Genomic DNA, 20,658 nt, shown 5'->3' with positions numbered 1-20,658 from the left:
CTGGAGAAAAAACTGCTTTGCAAGGCTTAAAGATTTTTCAGCCTGTAAAGTCACTTAATTCTCAGCCTTTCTCAAGGTTATCAATTATGAAAGATTTTGTGATGAAGTCTGGATGAGTGGAAGCTGGAGAAGGACAGTCAATTCACTTCACGTCATCTATTGATCAGACAGTATTTCATCCTTGTGGAGTCTGAAAATGGAGGACTCAATACTTAAGGCTTCTGCCTTAGACATATGATGATACTGAATCAGTTTTGCTCATATTACAACCCATATTTATAAGAAGGTCTCTCTTCTCCACTTCAAGGGGAAGAAAAAAGAGTGTGTAGAAGAATACCAGTGTAAGAGGATGCTAGTTTTTATAGTTAATATCTTGTATTTAATTCACTTCCTTTTCTTCGTCCTGTATCTCAAATAAATAAACCCACAGATCTAAGTACCAGTTGTTCATTGCTGGGTGCTTTTGGTTTTATATTTTACAATATTCTCTTTCATCTCTGGATGGGTAACTTAAATTGTGAATTAACTCCAATGCTCAGAGGCTCCCCGATGCCAGTTTTGAAAGTTTCCAACTCCATTTCCTTACAAACACAGCCGTTCTCTTTTCAGGCTCAGTTTATGTCTGGGAGAAGACAACTCCAATCTGTGTGGCTGCAGTCTCAGATAAGCCAGTTCGTGTCTTCACCTCATATTTCTGGATGGAAGAGCACGTGGGAGCCCCATGTAGGCACTTTTGGATACCTCTGCAAAATTGTCAGGTGTGACAATCTGTGGCAGTCTAATAATCTCTGATGATAGACCTAATAATCTCTGATGGATCAAGCTGACTCAGCCCAAATCACTTTCTCAATACTGTGCTGGCACATCCCATGTGCTGCTAGAATCTGGAAGATCACAGCATGTGCCCTCTGTGCCTCTAAATAATTAAAATAGGTGCTGTTATCTTAGTAATACTTCAAGTGCTGCACAAAAATATACTTTAGTATGAAAAGTAGTAAATGAATGGTTGGTCCCTACCATATTTCTCCTGCTACATTGTTTATTTTAAATGGCATTTGGTAAATTGCCTGCTGCAAGTACTGGGCTGTAGCATGTAAGAGGCAACAGAGAATATTGCGTCCAAGAAAAAAAACACCAGCCAGGAAATTCTGTAGGTGGATAGGAATTGTAATAAAAATTCAGTGTAGCTATAATAAAATACGTGCAGAGTATATGTGCCACGTGCAGAACTCATTTTGTCATTTTAACCTCTAATTGGCTCTTTTATTCCATACTCCCTTACTCTCCCCAGTTCATTAGCAGTTCAGCAGAATTCCTACAGCACCTCTGGTCCCCTCTGTCTGGCCTTCAAGAATTTCAGAAGCCTCTGGGCTTCTTCCCTGTGCATTCGCTTAGTCCTTCAGCATGAATTTGTCCCCAGAACACCCCAGACTTCCACCAGCTCTCTTATTAACATCCAACATTATCAAAGTCTTTCAGCTTCTTCTGAATCTCTCTTTTAATTTTAAGACAGTGACACTGTGATGAGAAGAAGCCGTGGTTAATGTCCTATTAAACTCAGAAGGGCAGGTGAAGGCATCCAGCTAACAGAAAGTACAGGGCACAGCTGCACCTACAGTGATGCAAGGGTGGCAGCTCTTGATCATGGGCAACCAAAGGTGGGAGAAGTGGCTGACAGTGGCATTGCCTGGTGTTTTGATTTTGTTTGTTAAGCATACCGTGAAAAATGTTATTTTAAAATCTCAGTTAAAAAAACAAACAACCACCATGATAGAAAAATGAACAAACCATCTCTTATGATAACTAAGTTTAAAGAATTTTTCTGTGATCGGAACATGAAAAGTACTTTTGTTTACCCAGAGCAGTGTGTCTTTCTTCAAGGGGTTGAAGTTAAAATCACAAATTTTTAAGTGATCCACAAAATCCAAAAACTAGTAGTTTTAAAGATGGCATAATAGTCAAATTTTATTCTGCTAATTTTCTCTTTAGTGTGTAGCAAAACTTTGAGAGTTTGTTTTATGATTGTAAAATGTATTGGTAGATCCATAGGTGGGTGGAACTTCCTGATGCATGGAGCATCATATTGACTTAAACCAGGGCTGAATTAGTAATGCAGATATCCTGCAGATTCTCTGTGTAGACGCATTTCCAGGCAGTGAATAGAGCAGAGTGTTATTTCTCTTCTACAGGCTTCCATGATCAAATTTGACATCCCTGGTCTGCCTTGAATCGGTCAAAATTCTTCCATCCTTTCCCACCTTCCCCCAGTCTTCCTGTACCTGCACTCCATATGGTGCAGAGTTCAATTTATTTCCTAATCACTTGCAAATAAAGAAGTCAGCATTTGTCTGATATTGCATTTAAGTATGATGCAGAAGGGGATGTTAAAGGATGTACGATGGAAGTGTCAATCCTAGGAATGTGCTGGTGGGACACTGCACAACTGCATCTCTGCAAGGCTAGAGTGTAGCATGGGGGAAAGGTTTCTTAGCTCTTGGTGTTGAGTTTGGTTTTCAGATACTGTAGAGGCAATAATCGACCATGAGTCTGTAATTCAAATATATGATACACTATTTAAATCCCATTTGGACAGGAATAATTTTATTAAGCATAACCTATGAACATACATTATACATTCATTTTACTGTTGTTCTTTGGAACAAAGTGTCTGCAGTAAATTTATGTAATAAGAAATTATTTTCTGCAGTGCATATAATCAAAGAGTTTTAGTAGACTAATCCTTTAGATTTTTATAGTGCTTTTCCTTCTAGATATAAAAGCAGTGAGCAAATATTATGTGCCTCTTGTCACTTCTTTGAGGTAGTTAGCAAGTGCAAGGGATATAGTGTCTGCAGTGAACTGATGCACAGTAATATTTACACATTTAAGAAATACTTTCATTAGTAGATATGTTTGTCAAAAATATGTGGAATTGTGTCACTTTGGAAAAGTAACTTTGATATTATTCTTCTGATGCTCCCAGGATATATTATGCATTTCACATATTCAGAAAGTGAACACTGTATTGTAGTGCTATGTTCATTTTGGATTATGGTTGAGAGTTACCTGCTTTGTGGTAGTACTGTTTTGCTCAATAAATATATTTGAGTTTCTTTTATAAGAACTGTCCTGGATCATTGGCACTGAATGGCTCTACCTTAGAATAAAAGCAAGTTTTTTGTTAAAGAATCCATTAATGTTAGAAAACTGATGTTTTAAATAGGATGGAGAGTGTGGGGGAGATGAGACAAGGCAGCTGATGCCAGTGAAATTTTCCAGTTGAAGCTCAATGAGAAAGTCAAGGAAGACTGGCTTAAAAAAAATAAAGTTTCCCCTTAAAAGTGGGGAAGCAGCACAGTTTCTCACGACCTGCTAAAGACCAGATCCAATGACCAGGAAGAGCTGCCATGTGTAAAAACGTGGACCAGAATTGGGATGCATAATTCTAAGGTCACATTAAGGGAAACTGAGCCTCAGTGTTTCCTTTGGTTAGATTTGTTTGCTTTACAAAGAGTAAAGATGCTTCTAGATGAGAAATTCCTTTTGCTCCAGCCACTTTAACTTGATCCTGAAATCGGAGCTCCTTTCAGCAGAGGGGAAGGAGAGCATTTCTAAAAGCCTGTCAGCTTTTTGAATTGTGACCATGGAGTTTTCAGGTTTTTGCATCGTCTTTAATAATTAAGTTTGTATTTATTAAATCTTATAAAAATGTATCTGAGAAGTATGTGGAGATGGTTACTTTTGAACTACCAGGTCTTCAAGTGCTCAGATGTGGAAGATGCTCTATTAGGTACAAATACCATGAAATCTCGTGGGGTAAAAACACCTTTATCCTGCTGTTTGTTTTTTTTTTTTTATTGTTGGAGGTCTGTTAGAGATTTGTAGCCACAGAGCAACATTTTGTAAGAAATGCCTGATGAAGGAAGAGCTTGGGGCTGGGGGACAAGCCCTTGCCGGGAGGTACTGAGTGCTGGAATGAGTTTGAAAAGCACGCCAAATGACCCTGGGTGCTGTTTTCGGTCTCCCGCTTTCCTCAGCTCTTTCCCCTTCCAAATGTATTGGTGGCAAGGTGTGATGCCACTTCTGCTTTCCACGTGTGCTCGGAGGCCTGACGAGGAGCCCGGGGGTCGCACCGCCGCGGTGGGCGCCGGCAGGTGAAGCTGCAGCGCTGGGCTCGGATCCCCGCACCGGCCTCCTCCAAACCAGACCCGAGGGGGCTGGGACCGAGGGCGGGAGCGGCCCCGGGGCTCCCGCGGCAGCAGGAGCGGCGCAGGGAGGAGCCGGCGGGCTCTGCCAGCGCCGTGACCTGCCGCGGGGAGGGGCGGCCCGGCCCGGCTCCCGGCACGGCCCCGACCGGCTCTGCCCGAGCTGCGCTCCCCGCCTGCGGCCACTGCGGGGGCGAGCGGCGGAGCGGGTCCGGCTGCGGAAGAGCGGGAGCGTAGCCGGGGGATACCTGGATCGAGAGGGGGCTGCTGCCACCTCCTTCCTGCCGATCTGCTCCGGCGAGCGGCTGGTGAGTGTCGAGAGGTGCGTCCCGTCCGGTCGCTTCGGACCTGGCCGTGCGCTCAGAGAGCGTGAGGATGTAGGTTTAACTTAGTAGGTGCAGGTTTAACTTAGTGCGTGCCTTCAAGTTTATTTACGCTGCCAATGCTGCTTAGTAGGGCAAATAGACTCCTGGGCTTGTGAAAGACCGCAGCAGGGTAGAAGTGCCGGAGAGCTTAGCACAGGACCGTGCCAGCGCTGAAGAGCGCGGTGAGAAAAGCAAAACGACCCCCCCCCCGACTCCAGATCCGGCTCTTTGAACAGATGCGCCGTGATAAAAGTGGTATATGAGGTTTATCGTTTGACCTTCGGAGCGCGGCTCAGCAAATGGGAGACTTAAAACCAACTCATGCTTGGGAAATGAAGCGGGAAACAAAAAAAGTTCTGCTATGTTTAGCTTTCGAAGAAAATTATTGCTGGACTGCCAGTGTTAAAACTGCTTTACTGTGTTTTCTGTCGCTAAATGCAAAGAATGCCCTGTATTTATCAAATAGGTGTGACTGCTGATGTGTACCTGCCTGATGTGCCCTGACATTCTCACTGAGTCTCTGCTTTCTTTAATATACAGTAATTGTGAAATTATGTTAGTATTTCTGTTAAAATGTGAAGAAAAGTGCTATTATTAGTAACAATTCTTTAAAGGTGTTCAAACATAGCTTTTAAGTTTGGATAGAAAACAAAAAAATATGATTCTAAGCAGATGGTCAAGAGGTTTCTTAACCTTTTATGTAATGCTAATATAGTCGTGTTGATGGTAGGTAGAGCTGGGGCTGTATCCTAAAGAGTGTTTGTTGCTTTTGTGTCCCTTTGCATCTGTAATAATTTAAATGTTAATCCCACAGCGTGGTGAAGTAAGAACCTGTGGAACGTTCAATGCAAGTAACTCTTCTTACATCCAGGAGACATATTTTGGTTTCCCTCTCCCTCTGTGTAAGCAGGATTAGAGCTATTTTTGATCAGAATATTTGCAATTACAAAAATTTAAATGTCTTTCATATGGTAATGGAAAGTCAGTAAGTTGTGTAAATAAGATTTGGTGTGATGACAGTGTGGCAGTTGTAAGCAGTGTTTGGGGGTTATTTTAACAGCTTTCTGTGCTCCTGAACTGTGGCGAGATATACCTGTTTTCCAGAACTATGCACATTTTTTCTTGAAGTAGTATGGTTCCAATCATTTCTGCTTGTAGCTGTATCTCATTCCAAAACTCAGAGTATTTGAAGCTTTTTCGGATTTTCTTAATACATTTTTGTTTTCCATTTTCCCTACATAGATGTGTTTCGGGGGTCTTTTTGGTTTTTTGTTTGGGTTTTTTTTTAATAAAACTTTAGGATCAAATTCTTGAAAAGAATTCAGGGCTCCTTGTTGTTGCATCTACCTATAGTTTAATTGTATTTATTGTAAATTTTGATTTTGAAAAGGTTTTGTAGGTAAAGCACTGCAGTTGATTTCTTTAGTCAAAGCCCTGCAAATGATTTTTAGAAATGGTCTGCTGTTGTTTTGCTGCCTGTGCCAGGAAAAGTAACTTTAGCTTAAAAGAAAAGCAAAATCTATTTCTGAAGGACTGAAGAATACTGGTCTTCCCACCCTTTGCAGTCTCTCCCAGCTCCCTCACCCCACAGCTGTCTCTGGTGGGTCAGTTCATGTGCCAGCTTGGCAATGCTGGTTTGCCAGTGCCCAGCTGTACATGAGCTGTGGTCCTGGCATGGTGACATCTGGAAACTCCCTGTCACAGGAATTGCAGTTCCCAAGCCAGCCTGCGACAGAGGAAATGAGCTCATGGTGTCTCAGGTTCGGGAAGGGCAGATGGCAGGGATAGCTGGCTCTCAAAACACTAGGAGGTGGGGAAATTCCCCTTCTACAAACCTCTTCTGCTTCATAATTGTCTTCTAACCTTATGGTACAAGTACTTAGATTGCTGAAAATCTGCTTGTTAATAGGACATTAGTTGATAAAGTGGGTATTTATAGACTGTGCAGAAAATAAACTGACCATAACGGAATTTCTCAAATAGAGGAGCTACTTTGCATCAATCCTCAAAGTGAAGTGGCTGCATTAATAAATGTATCAGGTAAACTTGTGTGCTAACAAAATAAGAATTCAGGACTCTTCTAGAAGCTGAAATACATATATACTTAAAATACCTGGGGGGAGGGAAAGGAAAAGACAGGCTTGGCTTGTTCTGGGAAGCGTCTGTATTTTGTACAGTGAAAGCTTTTCAGAGAAGACCTGGTGGTTAACAGCTGAAATGGAAAAGCAAGAATTGGAGTATTGAGAGAAACCAAGCACCGCATATGATAGCACTAGAGTAAGAGCTGGAGAATTTGAAAAATGTCTAGCTGAGAGCCAAAATGGAGATCAACAACCATAAAACATTAAAAAGCTGTTTGACTTGCTAAAGACCATTGCCATGATAGATAACTAGACGTCTCCCATAAAGCCCGGTATCAAACACCAGGCACCACCTGTTACTCCTGAGACCGCTGAGAAAAAGCAAAGATACAAAGAATTTTGGTTATGTGAAGGAGGAGAAAACCCTCCTTGAGAGTTACTGTGCACTGGCTGGCACAGCAAGCAAAGTCTGGAGAGGATTTAACTGAATTTACAGATTGTGAGACCATGTAACCCATTTCCCACATTTAAAAACTTCAGCATCTTAAGGGACTACAGGGCCACTGTAATACTTCATCTAGGATGAGACTGACAGATAGTGCTGGGATTGTTAAATGTTTCTTATTTCAAAAATATACTGCTTCTAGAATCCGGCTGGTTTAGATGAAATTCTAACATAAAAAGATGTTTTTGTTACTTCACATATCGTGTTCATCTCCGAACCACGGTGCTTTGTAGCTGACAGGTCTGCAAAGTCCATAAAACCTGGACTGGTCCAGCTGGCTCAGTAGTGCAATGCTGACTACAGATGAAAGGCTTTAGATAACTTTTAAATGAAATTTGAGTTCTGTCCTACCTTACATGAAATATTTAAAGTTTTATAACAGGTTACTTTTGGTTTTGTGCAAGGTACAGATTTTGGGTTTTGGGTTTTTTCCTATATGGTTAAAGCAACCCTCAGCACTTGGCTGTTTGTCGTCTTCTAAAGATCTATAAATTATCTGTACTAGTGTACTAGGTTTCCACTACGTCATTCCCTCTTGGATTTGCACTTCTATCATTCCCAATTGCAGGCATTATGAGTCCAGATGGGATTTGTTGAACCAATGTTGTTTTAAGTCTGGCGTTTTGTTTTTTTCTTTTAAAAAAGAAACTTAAATCAAAGAAAAATTCTTTCAGTTGCAGCCAAAGGAACAGGTGAACTTAATCCAACCCTAAAAAGAACATGCTAGTTGGGCAGCACCGAATCCTACATAGTTTCAGTGTGGCACAGCATTACTTTATTCCCTCAAGAGCTTGCAATGCAGTTGGCAGATGTCTGCTGGGTAAGCTGCGTTCATTGTTAGCTCCACAAATAATAGATGGATTACTCCATAAAACCGTCACGAAGTAATGTTGCCTTTGCAGACCATGGTACTTTCCAGATATAACGCTCTTCCGAGCTGTTGTTTTGAACTGCGTGGCTAAAGTGCTTTCTGAGCACTTACTCTTCTCAAGCACACAGTAATTAAAGATGATTCTAGTTTTCTTCCCTTAGCAGTCCAGCTGGCACAATTTCTAAAGAGATGATCATGTTTAAAATACCTTGTGTCCATCTAGAGAGGTGGGTACCTAAGTGGGATGTATTAAACATGTAGGTTAACACTTTTTCTGATTGTATTTAGTCCTCTATTAAATAGGGCTACCTGCATTAAAAACTGTGCTTTTTACAACCTCATTATTCAGAATACCTGCCCAACTGCTCCAGAGCTTTCAGGTGTAAATTCTCATAAGTGAAAACCCCACCTTATTGGAGAATACCAGATCCTAAAGCAGTGTGAGGAATGCAGCAAAAATAAACATTGAAAGAATACAGACTTCCCAAAGACTGTATTATGAAAGGTTCTTATTTTTAGGGTTTTTTCATTATGAACATGTTCTTTGATTTCCCATGACCACTTCTTATTAAAATGTGACTGTGCTTTTAGTTGTTGCATTTTAACTGGCTTATTTGTTCATCCTCTAAAGGAAAGATTCTCGGTTAACTGTTTCCTTGGGTCATTGTTAAATCTCTCAGGAAGTTCCCAGTCACTGCAGTTGTGGCAGAGGAGACAAAATACAAGAGAGAGATAAAAATGTAATCTAAGAATATATTTTTGTGTGACAGCTGCAGGTGAAGTTTTGCTGTCAGCGGATTTGGAGTCACTTCTATAGAGCGTGACACAAATGAAGTACCACTCTACAGAATTTTTAATACCCTTAAACGCGAATGAAACCAAACTCAGATGACATTAGACTTGTCAAATTGCATAACTGTCTTGCATTTCTTTAAAAAAAGAAAAGCTGCTGAACCAAATGAAAATGTACAGCCCAGCTCACATTCTAGAGAACTGAGTCCCAGTTCTTAGCTATAACTGAATGAAATACTTAATCAGATGGCTACCTTAGCATGCAAAGTAGTCTGTCTTACTTTAGTATTGAAAGAAGGTGCTTCTGTTGCCTTGCTCAGAAACTCCATGGAAGTGGACAGAACTCAGTAGTTTCTCAGGGCTTAGGAATGAAGGAAGAATCAGCTTGATCTGTTAAAGTTTTTATAGCTTGAAATGGTTCATGAATAGCTTGTTCAAAAGGAGAACAAAGGTAGAATTATATGTTGTGGTACTGATGATGATCTTTTCTTTGAATTTACTAGTTCTAAAAAGTCTTTCTGAAGACAGTGTTTAAAACAAAAGGTATGTGGGTAGATATTGCATCCGTTGAAAATAAAGCATTTTATCTTTGATCATATTAAATGGAAGCTGCTGGGCTGTCTGGAACAAAAGTTATTAATTCCCATGTCAGTGTTCACAAGGGGCACAGATACACCAAAGGGCCCAAGCCTGTGTGTGTGGGATTGCCCAGCTACTGTGGGCACAGGTCAGCTTGCATCTCTGTTTGGAACGTCTGCCTTGTACATAAATGTGTGGTTTCCTTTGTAAAGTGATTTGAAACAGCTACTAAAAATTACGTGTTGGTATCTCAATTGCTGCAGGTGTTATGAGCCTAAAGCCAGAGGACGGTGGGTCTGTCTTCTTGAAGGGATAGATGTTTGCAGTATCTCCATGCTTTATTTTCAGTAATTCCAGTAGACAGTAACTTTGATCAGTGTACAGCATTTCAAGTGGTGATTTGGATGTGTGAAACTAATTTAGAAACAGAAATGTAACAGCATTGCTGTGCAGCCTATCTCTTATGTGAGTGAATGTGAAAATAAGCAGCCAGAAATTCCTAAAATGCTGCCAGACACCTCGAGAGGAGCTTTCTCTGCCTTGATGTCCAGCTCTCTCTCTGTCCACTGAGGTTTGAAGTTGCCTACAGCGCAAGGAAAAAACAGACTGTTCAAACGCAGCGCTATTTCATGTAACTAATATGTCTCTTCAGACCAAAATGAAGCTCAGCCAGCCACTTGAATTTACTCTCTGTGCTCAGCAGAAAGTCCTCCATGGGCTTGACTTGCCTGGGCCAGGGGAGGGGGTACCCGTCAGGAATGTGTGGAATTGGAGGCTGGAAAAAATATGCTTGTCAAGCAGCATATTCTCCTGTTTTGAGTGGTTATCTAAATGAAAGTGATTTCCCAGGGCATCTGGCTCGGCACATGATCTAGAACAAATAGCAGAGGATTAATTTTCATCTCACAAGTGAAGGATTTAGCTCTGTCTAGGGGAGATGCTGTGTGGGGGGCTGCCAGGGGTAGCATTCCTGTCATCAAAGCACTTTCTGCTCAGAATTAGCATTCAGGCAATTAAATGGCTCAGCTGGCTGGGCAGGCTTAGAGCTTTAAGCACTCAGCAAAGGTATGAGAGAAGAAAATGAGTTAGAAACTTCCTTGTTTATCTGCCTTAATCTGTATGTTGTGTCTTTCCGCAAAGTTCAGTGTATGTAATGCAAACCTTGCAATTTGGACTTGGAATGTTGTTGACTAAATTTGGTATTAAAAAGGTGACATTAAGTTAGCCAAAAAGCTGTTGTGATCAACTGTTTCTGGTTTTTTAAGGAAGTGTTGATTTATTCTTATAAGTAGTACATAATTAGTGTTCTTTCTTCCTCTTCCTCTTTCTCCTCCTCCCTCATCCAGCCCACCTAACTTGGGTAACAAACTCCTATCTGAGTGTGATGTTTGATTTTTCATGTTATTTAGCAAAATAATGATCTCCAAGTTATTTTAATATTTTACTAAAATAAGATTATAGTTAAGACAGGAGAATTGGCTGCTGTGAGGACCTCACGCAAGTTTTCATCTTGAGCCACGGTGAAAGATGAAACTTTAGAAGAAAATCTCTTAATATCCTTTATTTACAGCACAGTACATTTCTTTGCTGCCTTTAGAATAGATGTCTCTTGGAAGCAAGAGCTTCTCCATCATTAGTAATTCAATCTTGGGATTATTTTTTTGTAAACTTGGGAAAAACATGTGGTTGTATCTTATCTTTTTGGTATTCATAATGCTCCTGCTAAAGGCCTAGTCTAGTATTCAGAAATTCTGGTATGTCTGCTGAAGTGGCTTGATTTATATAAATAAGGTATTTCAAAAGAATGTCTTTGAAAACATGAATATGCCTCATTTTCAATAGAAATTGGAGATAGGAAAGAAGGTTATTGGAGCCAGCACATAAATGATTATTAAACAATCTCTGCTGTGTGGTCCTGTCTCCTGCAGGTTTTCAAAGCACACAGGCAAATTGCAGTGCAAGGTGTGGATGATTACACAGTTCATACCAAAATCTCTTTTTATAAATAGTGGCTATAACTTAGTCTTGTGCAAAATGATCTTGTTCCTGTGCATCTCAACCATTACTTGTTAGCTGTGTCACAGCTGTGACACTGTCAAATTCACAGACTGTCTATTCATTTGACATAGTTTGGTTTAAGCACTGAGAAATTTACATAACCTCACTCTTAATATTTTGTTGAACAAATTTAGGTCCTTCAAAACATCTCTGTCAATGTGGGTGTGACTCCTTTCTATTTCCCTGTGTTGTGAAAGATGAAGATGAGAGCAAAGCTTTACTCACTTTATTCTAAAGTTATTTCTGAGCATCTGAAAACCCTGCAGCTCTGTAAACTTGACTTTTTTTTGTTTCATCAGGAACATCACAGATCCATTGAGGACTCGGAGCATGGCCATGAGCAACGTCAGTGACTCTGTGGTTCTGAGCAATGGCAGCATCTTGTCAAATGCCACTGGCACAGGTATTGTCGCAGCCAGTGACGGAGACACCATGGTCCAACAACTCCCATCCAAGGAAACACCAAGAACAAAACCAAGTCCAAATGGCTGCCTGCAGCTTAATGGTACAATCAAACCGTCCTTTCTGCCTTTAGACAACCAAAGAACTCAGCAGATGTTGTCGCAGTGCTGCCACCCTTGTCCATACCATCATTCTTTAAGTAGCCATAATAGCAAGCAAGAATGTAATTCGGTGGTTGGCAGCTCAGCACCATCTCCCATGACTTCATGCTGCATGCAGCCACACACTGAGTATTCAGCATCTCTTTGCCAAAAACACACCCCCGTGTATCAGCCTGCCTGTTGTCTTCAGCCCTCCCCGTCCTTCTGCCTTCACCATCAGTGGCCTGACCATTTTCAGCACCACCCTGTGCAGCAGCACATAGCCAGGATAAGGTAAGCAGATTGCAGCGTTTTTTAGTTCTCAGTATGGGTAACCTTTTCCATAATTGTTTAGTTTTCTTACAAAAGTAGAGGATCTAAAAGGAAGATGAACCAAATTTCTTCCCCAGTGGTTTTTACAGGTTAGTCTTTGATGCATTACCAACTTTTTTTTTCCCCAAAGAAATCAGGTTGGGAGACTAGTGTTGCAGGGCTGCGTGAATATTCCTGAAATGAATTAATTCTTTCTGTGGGGGGGGGAAAAGGCTGTTTTTTCTTTTTTAGGGGATTGTTTGGAAACTCATTAGCTCTTTTACAAGACACAGTGTACACCTATATTGTGTGAAACAAACCAATACAGGAATAGCTAAGAATACACCAAAAGAACTGGTATGTTTGCATAATCTAATCAAAACACACATTTCCTTAAAAAGATGCATTTAAAAACACATTCAACAATTCTAATCATAATTGTACTGAGTGTTTTTTCTTTGTCAGGTCAGCAGGTTAAGTGTGTTGCCCCCATGCCTTTTTTTTGTGTATGTTACCTGCTAAACTTTGGCTTTGTGCTTAGATTGAGAAATTTTGGACTGTTCCAGGTTTTACCCCTTTCTTTTCTGCACTTCATACAAACTTACCTCTTTATACTTGATAACTGTGGGGTTCCAGTGACAGTAGTCCCAGCTACAAGGAGCAGCAAACACAAGGAAAATCTTCTACAGCCTCCTGGTCCTGGGCAAAATCAGTTAATCCAAGGGGCAGTTTCTGAAACCCAAGTTCCCTGTTGAAGAAAGACACTTTGAAGCTTTTAAGCAAGGTTATTTTTTTCTGAGTTGCAATTGGGCCAAAATGGGTGAATTTTCCTTGGATTACTAAAAGCTAACTTTCTCCCTGTTCTCCAACATCTGCATCTTTGTTTGAAACTTTGAGCTACAAGTATTTCTCAGTCAGTTATAATGATTCTGTCTTGATGAAATATATGAACTAATTTTAAACTTCTGAAAATATCAGACTGGGAAAAATATGTAATGTGGAAAAAGTCAAAGTGAATAAAGCTTTTTTTCCTTATGGTGAAAGCAGATGAAAGTAAGGATAATACAAAGTGCAAATCAGCTTTCTTCTGCCAGTTATTCCACTTACAAATGGAAAAAATCTTAGTTGTCGGAACTGCTTGCAATCAGACATGTTTTTTCCACCCCATGCTTGTTTAAATGTCAAGTAAAGATGAAAACTCTCATATAATTTTGTATGCAAAGGTATGCAGAGGGTCGAGCCATTACAGAATCAGTCAGTCATACTTTTCAAGCTGTCAGAATGGATGCACTGATTTCACTGTTTTTCTCCCTGTGCAGCAGGACTGTTAAACTTCATCTGTATTCCACAGTCTTGAGGAAGGGAAAAAATGCAATCCATAATCTGGGGTTTTGTTCTTAGACTATAAATAAGAACAGTAAAAATTTCTTCTGGATATAGTAAAATAATGTTTTCTGTAACACTTCACAAATACAAAGATTACTTGAATGTCTCTGACTGGGCTCTTGAGCCAAGATGTTTTGTTTTTTTCTTCTTGCACTTTCTTACCATAGTACACATTTCTGCATAAATGTACATAAATTCTGAATGATGATTTATTGTAAATGGTTTGTCTTACTGTTAGCAGTCAAAACAAGATGCTATCTGACCTTTAAGGCACCTATACTTATTTAACCAGCTATATGTGTTAGCATACTCTGCATATCCCTATCAAATGATTGCTGTTTCATTTCTGGACTTGCTTCTAGCTAAGGCAATGGAGTGCTAAAAAGAATAGGTGATAAATGTGTGTTCATTTTTTACATACTCAGGTAACTTTCTGTACGCAGAAGAGTAACACTTAGGTGTATGATATTTTTATGTGATCTTTGTTCCACACTCCAATTTTATTACAGTTTGATCTTATAATCTGCACAACAGCTTATTCTCCACATATTTTTATTACAAGGCTCACTGGAAATCATCCAGCTTTGTAACATGTGCGCATTTTAGCAGGGTTGTTTAAAATACACATTCTCATACAATACATTAATTAAATTCAGTGTGTCATCAAATTTAATTAGTAATATAATAATAAAATAATAGATTTAATTTTGGTTCTTTGTATTTTTAAAAAATGCATTCAAATATCGTTATAATTTTAAGAACAGGGGAAAGATGTGATTAAATAGAGGAAGATGAACACTCTTTGCAAACTGGATCTCTGACACTTACGGTTCCGGGCAGGTAACCAATTGTTTCAGCACGACGGGTTTTGTCAGGTTTTGAAGCCCAAGGCTTAACATTTGTCAGTGACCTAATATTAAAGGAATGTGGCTCTTGTATATCATTGCAGATTGGAGTGTGTAAAGACAGATTGAAATAATGCCACAATTGTCCTATCCTCTTAAAGCTGGCTGGATCTGGAATTTTGTAGTTGGGTTCAGCTTTGAAGTTGAAAGTAAATTATATGAAAACCTCATCTATATACCCTAACTTGAAAGTCTGGGCAGCTGGTAATCTTTTTAGATTGGTGAAAAAGTCTTGTAGCATAAAAGAAAATATTTTTATTGGTTTGCAACATGATTGTGGCACAAAGTTCTACTCTTAAAATAAGTAAAATAGGTCAACTGTTAGTTGTAATGATTCTGATTATTTTTATATATTTTTCTGAGGTTAAAAGATCTTGAGTAAAGTTTTTTGTGTTATTTTGTAGTAGTTCATGAAAACATGTTCATACCTCTCTTTTTAGTGGGCATGTTATCTTGACCACAAAAACACTCTCTGGGAAGTTCTCACCGTCTCTCCCTAGCAGAATGCAGTTGTCTGGGAATTTGGTTTGCTTTCTAACAAATAATTTCTAAACTTACCAGTTTGGAACATTGTATGATTAGTGCTTTTCAGTACTGTTAGAAGATTTTTTTTTTCTACCCTGCTCCTTTGGAGGACTCATGCTGAAGTAACCCTTTTTGCCAGAACACGTTTGTGTATCTCAGGAAACCTATGGAGCTTAGAGCCACTGGAAGGTGGGTAGTTATTTCCCTTCCTTTGCTGCCACCTGCTTCTCTAGTCATCAGCAACCTTCAAGGTGAAGCAGAAATGAGGAAAAACAACCAAGTAAGGCTGTCAATCTTAAGAAGTGGATAAAGCATGAAGACTGATTCATGACAACTGGAAGCACCGAGTTAGGAGCCACCAGGGAAGTGTAAAACTGTGCAGCCCCAGCAGCATGTTTAGTGGGATGAAAGAAAGATAAAATAAATAATGAAGGGTTGCACACTTTAGGAGAACTAAACACTACAATAAAAAGAATAAACCCAGAAAATTCTTACAGTCTTTCCTGGTATTTTTTGAAATCTATTCTTTGTATAGGAGTGTATGCATGTAAATAGAAGTGGAAGAGGAAGAATGTGCAAAGATCATCCAGTAAGTTGTCTCAGGATTGTGGCAGGCATGGGATAACAGTGGTGTTGTCTCTGGTACCAAATTGGATTGCTTCTCTCAGACTTTTATGGGAAATTTTTAATAGGAAAATGCCAGTTAAAAGCTACCTGTATCCTTCCTAATCTTGATATTCTTTTGGAATCTCTCTTTGATGATAAAATTTAGAAAGCTCGGGTCTGTGGACTCGGAGACAAAAGGTAGGGGAGAAGAGGTTGGGAAGCTGAAAGAACTGCTGGTGCTGCTGATAAGGAAAATGCTCCAGACTGCCAGTGTGTGTGGTGCTTGCACTTTTGCAGCATCAAACCAATAAATTCATACAAGTACTCTTTGCTCAGAGCAGATCTGCTTTATATCACCTACTGTTATTTACATTTCAAGACTATACTGTTAATGCTTTTGACTAAAGCAGATAAGTAAAGAGAACTGTTCGGAAAAACATCTGAATTATCTGCGGTAAAAAAGACAGGATAAAAGGACATATGGGATGATCTCTCCACGATCATACAGTCATCTCTAGTGAGAACACGAAAAAAAAAAATCTGTTTAAAGCCTCACAGAGTCATTAATTTGGCTAAAATTTAAGACTTCAGGGTATATGTAAATTGCTCCTCATCTCCCACCAGCCTAGTTTGGAGTGTTTAGCTCCCAAAGCTTAGTTAGTTTAAATTGCTGTTTAGTTTTCGCTTGCTAGACCAATTTATATTCTAAAGAAGGCAAAAACCAGCGTCAGGAAACTGGTAAAGCATTCATACCTCCAGACTTATAGTACAGCTTTCTTTCAGTTAGATTTAAACCTTCTTTTGAACTGTTTTGGCATTGCGGATTTATGTGGCGGTTCTGGGATTCTAGGTTCTGGTGTGTCTCAGAGTTCTGTGCCACACACTGTTTAAACAGCACTGCTGAAATATACTTGAATACTTACACTTCATTTAGTACTTTAAAAAGAAGATCTATAAAAATGGAAAAGCTATGAAGTGAGGGTAGAACACTACAACTCCCTCTTACCCATTTTATGTTTTCCTTCTAGTTATTTCACATAAAGATTAAAACCAGAACAAAAAAATCTCTTGTTTTTTCAAAAAGCAAGGGAATATTTTCCAAATACCAATCTTAATAACAAGACTTTGTTATGAAACAGCTCCCTGCTTGATTCCAGGAAAAGGGTAATTGTTATCTAGTACATTCTGCATGGCTTGCAGAACTGATTATATGTATACATGTGTACAAAATATTTTCAAATATTCTCATTTCAGCAACATTAACTGTTCACAACAACTCCTATATGGAGTTTTTTAAACAACCTATCCTATCTTAATATTTTCCATTTTGAAAGTTGTTAGCTTCTGCTTTATTTGATACATTAAAAGATACTTTTGTTTTCACTTGTTATATGAAATTGGTACTAATGTCATTTGTACAAAATAGGTATGCATATACTGTGTTAAAATGTTAATAAAAGAAACTTTCTGCCTTCCTCTAGGAAGATTAAAGACAGGTATCTTTAAAAAAGCCCTTTAGTTCAGGTTTCTGAAGATCAGATTTCTGAAACGTTTTATCAAGCTTTAGCAAGTAAAAGGCACAAGCTGTTACCATCATTTCATTCAATGTTCAGGATGTTGCAAATCTCTTGGTTCATGCTGTAAATCTGGAGTTCCTGTATATTGCTAATTTGTACGGAAACAAGACTAATTCTGGCTATATTCTCATTTAAGCCACTTATTCTATGCCAAAATAGGAGTTCTTCCCTATGAGGAGACTGGAGGCGTATGGGAACCACAAACTAGATGCTTCCTTTTCTGTCACAGCATTAATAGCCTGGTGGCTTACTTGGGGATTTTGATGTAGCTGAGAAAAAGGAAAGGGAATGTGAAGCCATGTCGTGCATCTGAGTCCAAATGTGGGATTCTTTGTTGTGCACGTGTGGAGAAAGAGCTCTCCCTGTGACCAAATGAACTGATTCTTTTTCTTTCTTGAAAATTATTTTTCATATCCATCCCATTTGAGCTGTGCTTTCTCATTTTCACACATTTTTATTGTAGTCTTTCATTATCCCATTATCATTATTTAAGGGGTTTATTCTGTTTTTATTAATTCATTTACTCCTCCCATGATAATTAGTGTGCATTGCTGGCTGTGTAAACAACATGCTGCACTTTGTAGTGCTGAAAGCAAAGGGCTGACACACAGAGACCAGAATACAAATAAAAATGCCATTTGTAATTCAGTGGCTGAACAAATTAAAAATAGCATGCCTAGAAAAATATTAAATGCACTTTAAAAAAACCCAACCCTCCTTCGTTGGGCTGTCCAAGGGATTTTTGCAGGCTTTTAATTTTACTAATTAAGTGTTAGTATTTGTCTAGACTTCAGATTGCTTTGAATCAAGTATTTTTACCATAAAAAAAAGATACTTAGAAGGCTTCTGCTTTGGTCTGAGTGCAGCTGAGTACCAGCCTGGCCATGTTTTGCTCTGCAGGCCCTGCTGTTTACAGGCTCCAGGTTCCATGTGTGGTTGAAGATGAATTTCCTGTGCCCTGTATCCTTCACCTTTCCTTGAACAAAAGAAGACCTCGCACATAACCAGCAATCTGCTGGGCCTTTGAACTCGTCTTCAGAAGATGTAAAGCTGATAATATGAGGGGAAACCATAAAAAGCATGGGGCCTTTCTTTTGTACTAAATTGACTAAAAAACCAGCATCAGCTGTGTTCACTCTTGAAAAGAACTAATAGGTGGAAATTTTGAGATTACTTTTAAAACTGAGCATTTGCATACATTTATTTAGAAAAAAAAACAGCCATGGCAGAACAACCAAAATTATGTCAGTTTGTTGGAATGTTTTGACCATGTTTAGTTGTTCTCAAATACTTTTAATTCAATTGGAGGTTGTGGTAAGGTTCAGATATGAATAAAGACAACAGTAGACAACAAAGAGCAAAGGTCTAAACTATATTTGGCCAGTGACCTGATTTTCAGCACTTAAAGAGATGGGTTTTGAAAGATTTGGGTATTTCTACTTAAAAGTTTTCAGTCTTCATTATGATGGGGGAAGGGGTAGAATGAGAAGCATTGACTTTGAAAAGCTCTTTACGAGTTGCCATAATTGTCTCTAACTCCTTTCAAAATCACTTGTCCTTCCTCTCTGATATGTTGGTGTTGTCTTCATCTCCTAGTAAATAATAATAATTGATTTGAATGCTTTTAATTAGTCAGTGAACAATTTGAACAGCAAAAACAAAAACACAATAAAAACCCAAACACAATGCAAGAGGGAAATACAGAGGGTACCTGAGCAATTTGGCATTAATTTTGCTACACTAAGATTACTGTGAGATTTCTGTGCAGGATATCTGCTGAATAAAGGAATCTCTAAAGCCTGGACTATCAATGCAAAATAGAAATGCAATGGTACCACTAACAGATCAGGGCAGGTGAGCAAAGTTATAGGTAGAAATCCTGATGATATTTCAGAGAACCTGGCTCTTCTGTTTGCAAATTAGAGTGTGTTTTGTTTTTTTTCTAATATAATCATAAATAGATGAATGTACTGGACTAGAAGAGCTTACATGCATCACTTCTCCCACTTCTCCCATATTTTCTGTCATGTTAACGGGATACCTTTCTGCAAAATTCATGCTTTACACTTCCAGTTTGTAGGCTGTTTAGTTTGTTCCATCAAATGGCTGAACTTTTGCTAACTTTTTGCTGAACGGTTTTGATTACATTAAATCTCTTCTATAGCCTGTTTAATCTTGCAGTGCTTTTTTGTTGTCTCAGCTGCAATACTGGAAACCTTAAATGTTCAGTGAATATTCCCTTTTCTTGCTTGCTTCTTACTGAGCATACGAAACAAATTTAATGTCAGGAGATACAGACGATAATGTCTCATTATGTATGTACAGGTTTTCATCAGTGCCAGTGTAAGCTGAAGAGCCTTCTTTGTGTAGTTGCATACTAAATCCTTTTAAATCTTTTAATTGAGTTGAATATACACTTGTTTTATATCACTTAGAAGTTATGACATTCTAAGTGACTAAATTCACAGATGTTAGAACAGCAGTTCAACACTGATATATATGTTTGAGGTGAAATACTTTACTAAATTTATAACTAAGATGCTTAAGTAACAGTGTTTTCATTTGCTGCAAGAGATAACGTATGCAGAAAGACAAAAACTATTGTTTGTACCCATAGTAAGGTGAATAATTTGGAGAAATTTTAAGTGCTTTTAGTCTATCTTCAAGCACGCTCTCTGGTCAAAAGAGATTTTCTGAGAACAAAAATAAACCCCATGGTGACTTACACACAAATTCTTACATCTGCACAGGAAGGAAGACTGAAGCATGTACCAGTTGAGGTGTGATTTATGACAGTCTGAAGTCTCCCTGCACCAGAGTCAAACTTACATATGCTTAATGTCAATCATTACTGCCTATAAGAACATTCATTTCAGCCTTTGTGGAGAAATACCATGATAAAAATAGGCACCCTTGTACATCTCTTTCATTCTTCTTGGTATCATGGGATGGAGTTTTTCTTCTGTGTATGTTGTGATTTCTTGGGTCACGTTAATTTCCTGTCTGTCAGAGAAATACAAGATGGGACCATGACCTTGTGTTGCTCCATTCAACTGGGAAGTGTAATAAAAACAGCTTTGAAATAAAATATTTCAAAGGAAGGAACTTTTTGCCAGTAAAAATGCTGAAAACTACTCTAGTCATCGTTTAAATCCCAGAACATATCTATTAATTTCACTGTAATTACCAAGAAAAGAAAAAAGACTAATGATTTTATAGTTGTGAAGGATCTTGAAATAATATTAATCTGCTCCAAATTAGCTGTTGGCTTGTTTTCAAATAATGATTCATGGTGGTATTTTACTAAGCTTTTATAAATTGTCTTAAATAGTTCAGAACTTTTGTTTAA

General features: G+C 38.8%; 1 protein-coding gene across 3 annotated transcripts in view; it reads left to right on the top strand.

The window, feature by feature from the left end:
- Positions 1-20,658, top strand: part of DISP1 (dispatched RND transporter family member 1) — an 89,645-nt gene that overhangs the window by 43,087 nt on the left and 25,900 nt on the right. For 2 of the 3 annotated variants that reach the window (XM_027641230.1, XM_027641227.1), the window contains exon 2: positions 11,756-12,292. In XM_027641230.1, coding sequence (XP_027497031.1) covers positions 11,787-12,292 — 506 coding nt within the window. In that variant the 5' untranslated portion in view covers positions 11,756-11,786. Of the gene's footprint in view, positions 1-4,401; positions 4,514-11,755; positions 12,293-20,658 lie in introns of those variants that run through there. The other variant, XM_027641229.1, reaches the window with a different exon arrangement.

The sequence above is a fragment of the Corapipo altera genome, unplaced genomic scaffold (assembly GCF_003945725.1).
Source record: "Corapipo altera isolate COAL_440 unplaced genomic scaffold, ASM394572v1 48b, whole genome shotgun sequence".
Taxonomy (NCBI): Eukaryota; Metazoa; Chordata; class Aves; order Passeriformes; family Pipridae; genus Corapipo; species Corapipo altera.
The sequence above is the reverse complement of the archived record's forward strand: the minus strand, read 5'-3'. Positions and strand labels throughout refer to the sequence as shown.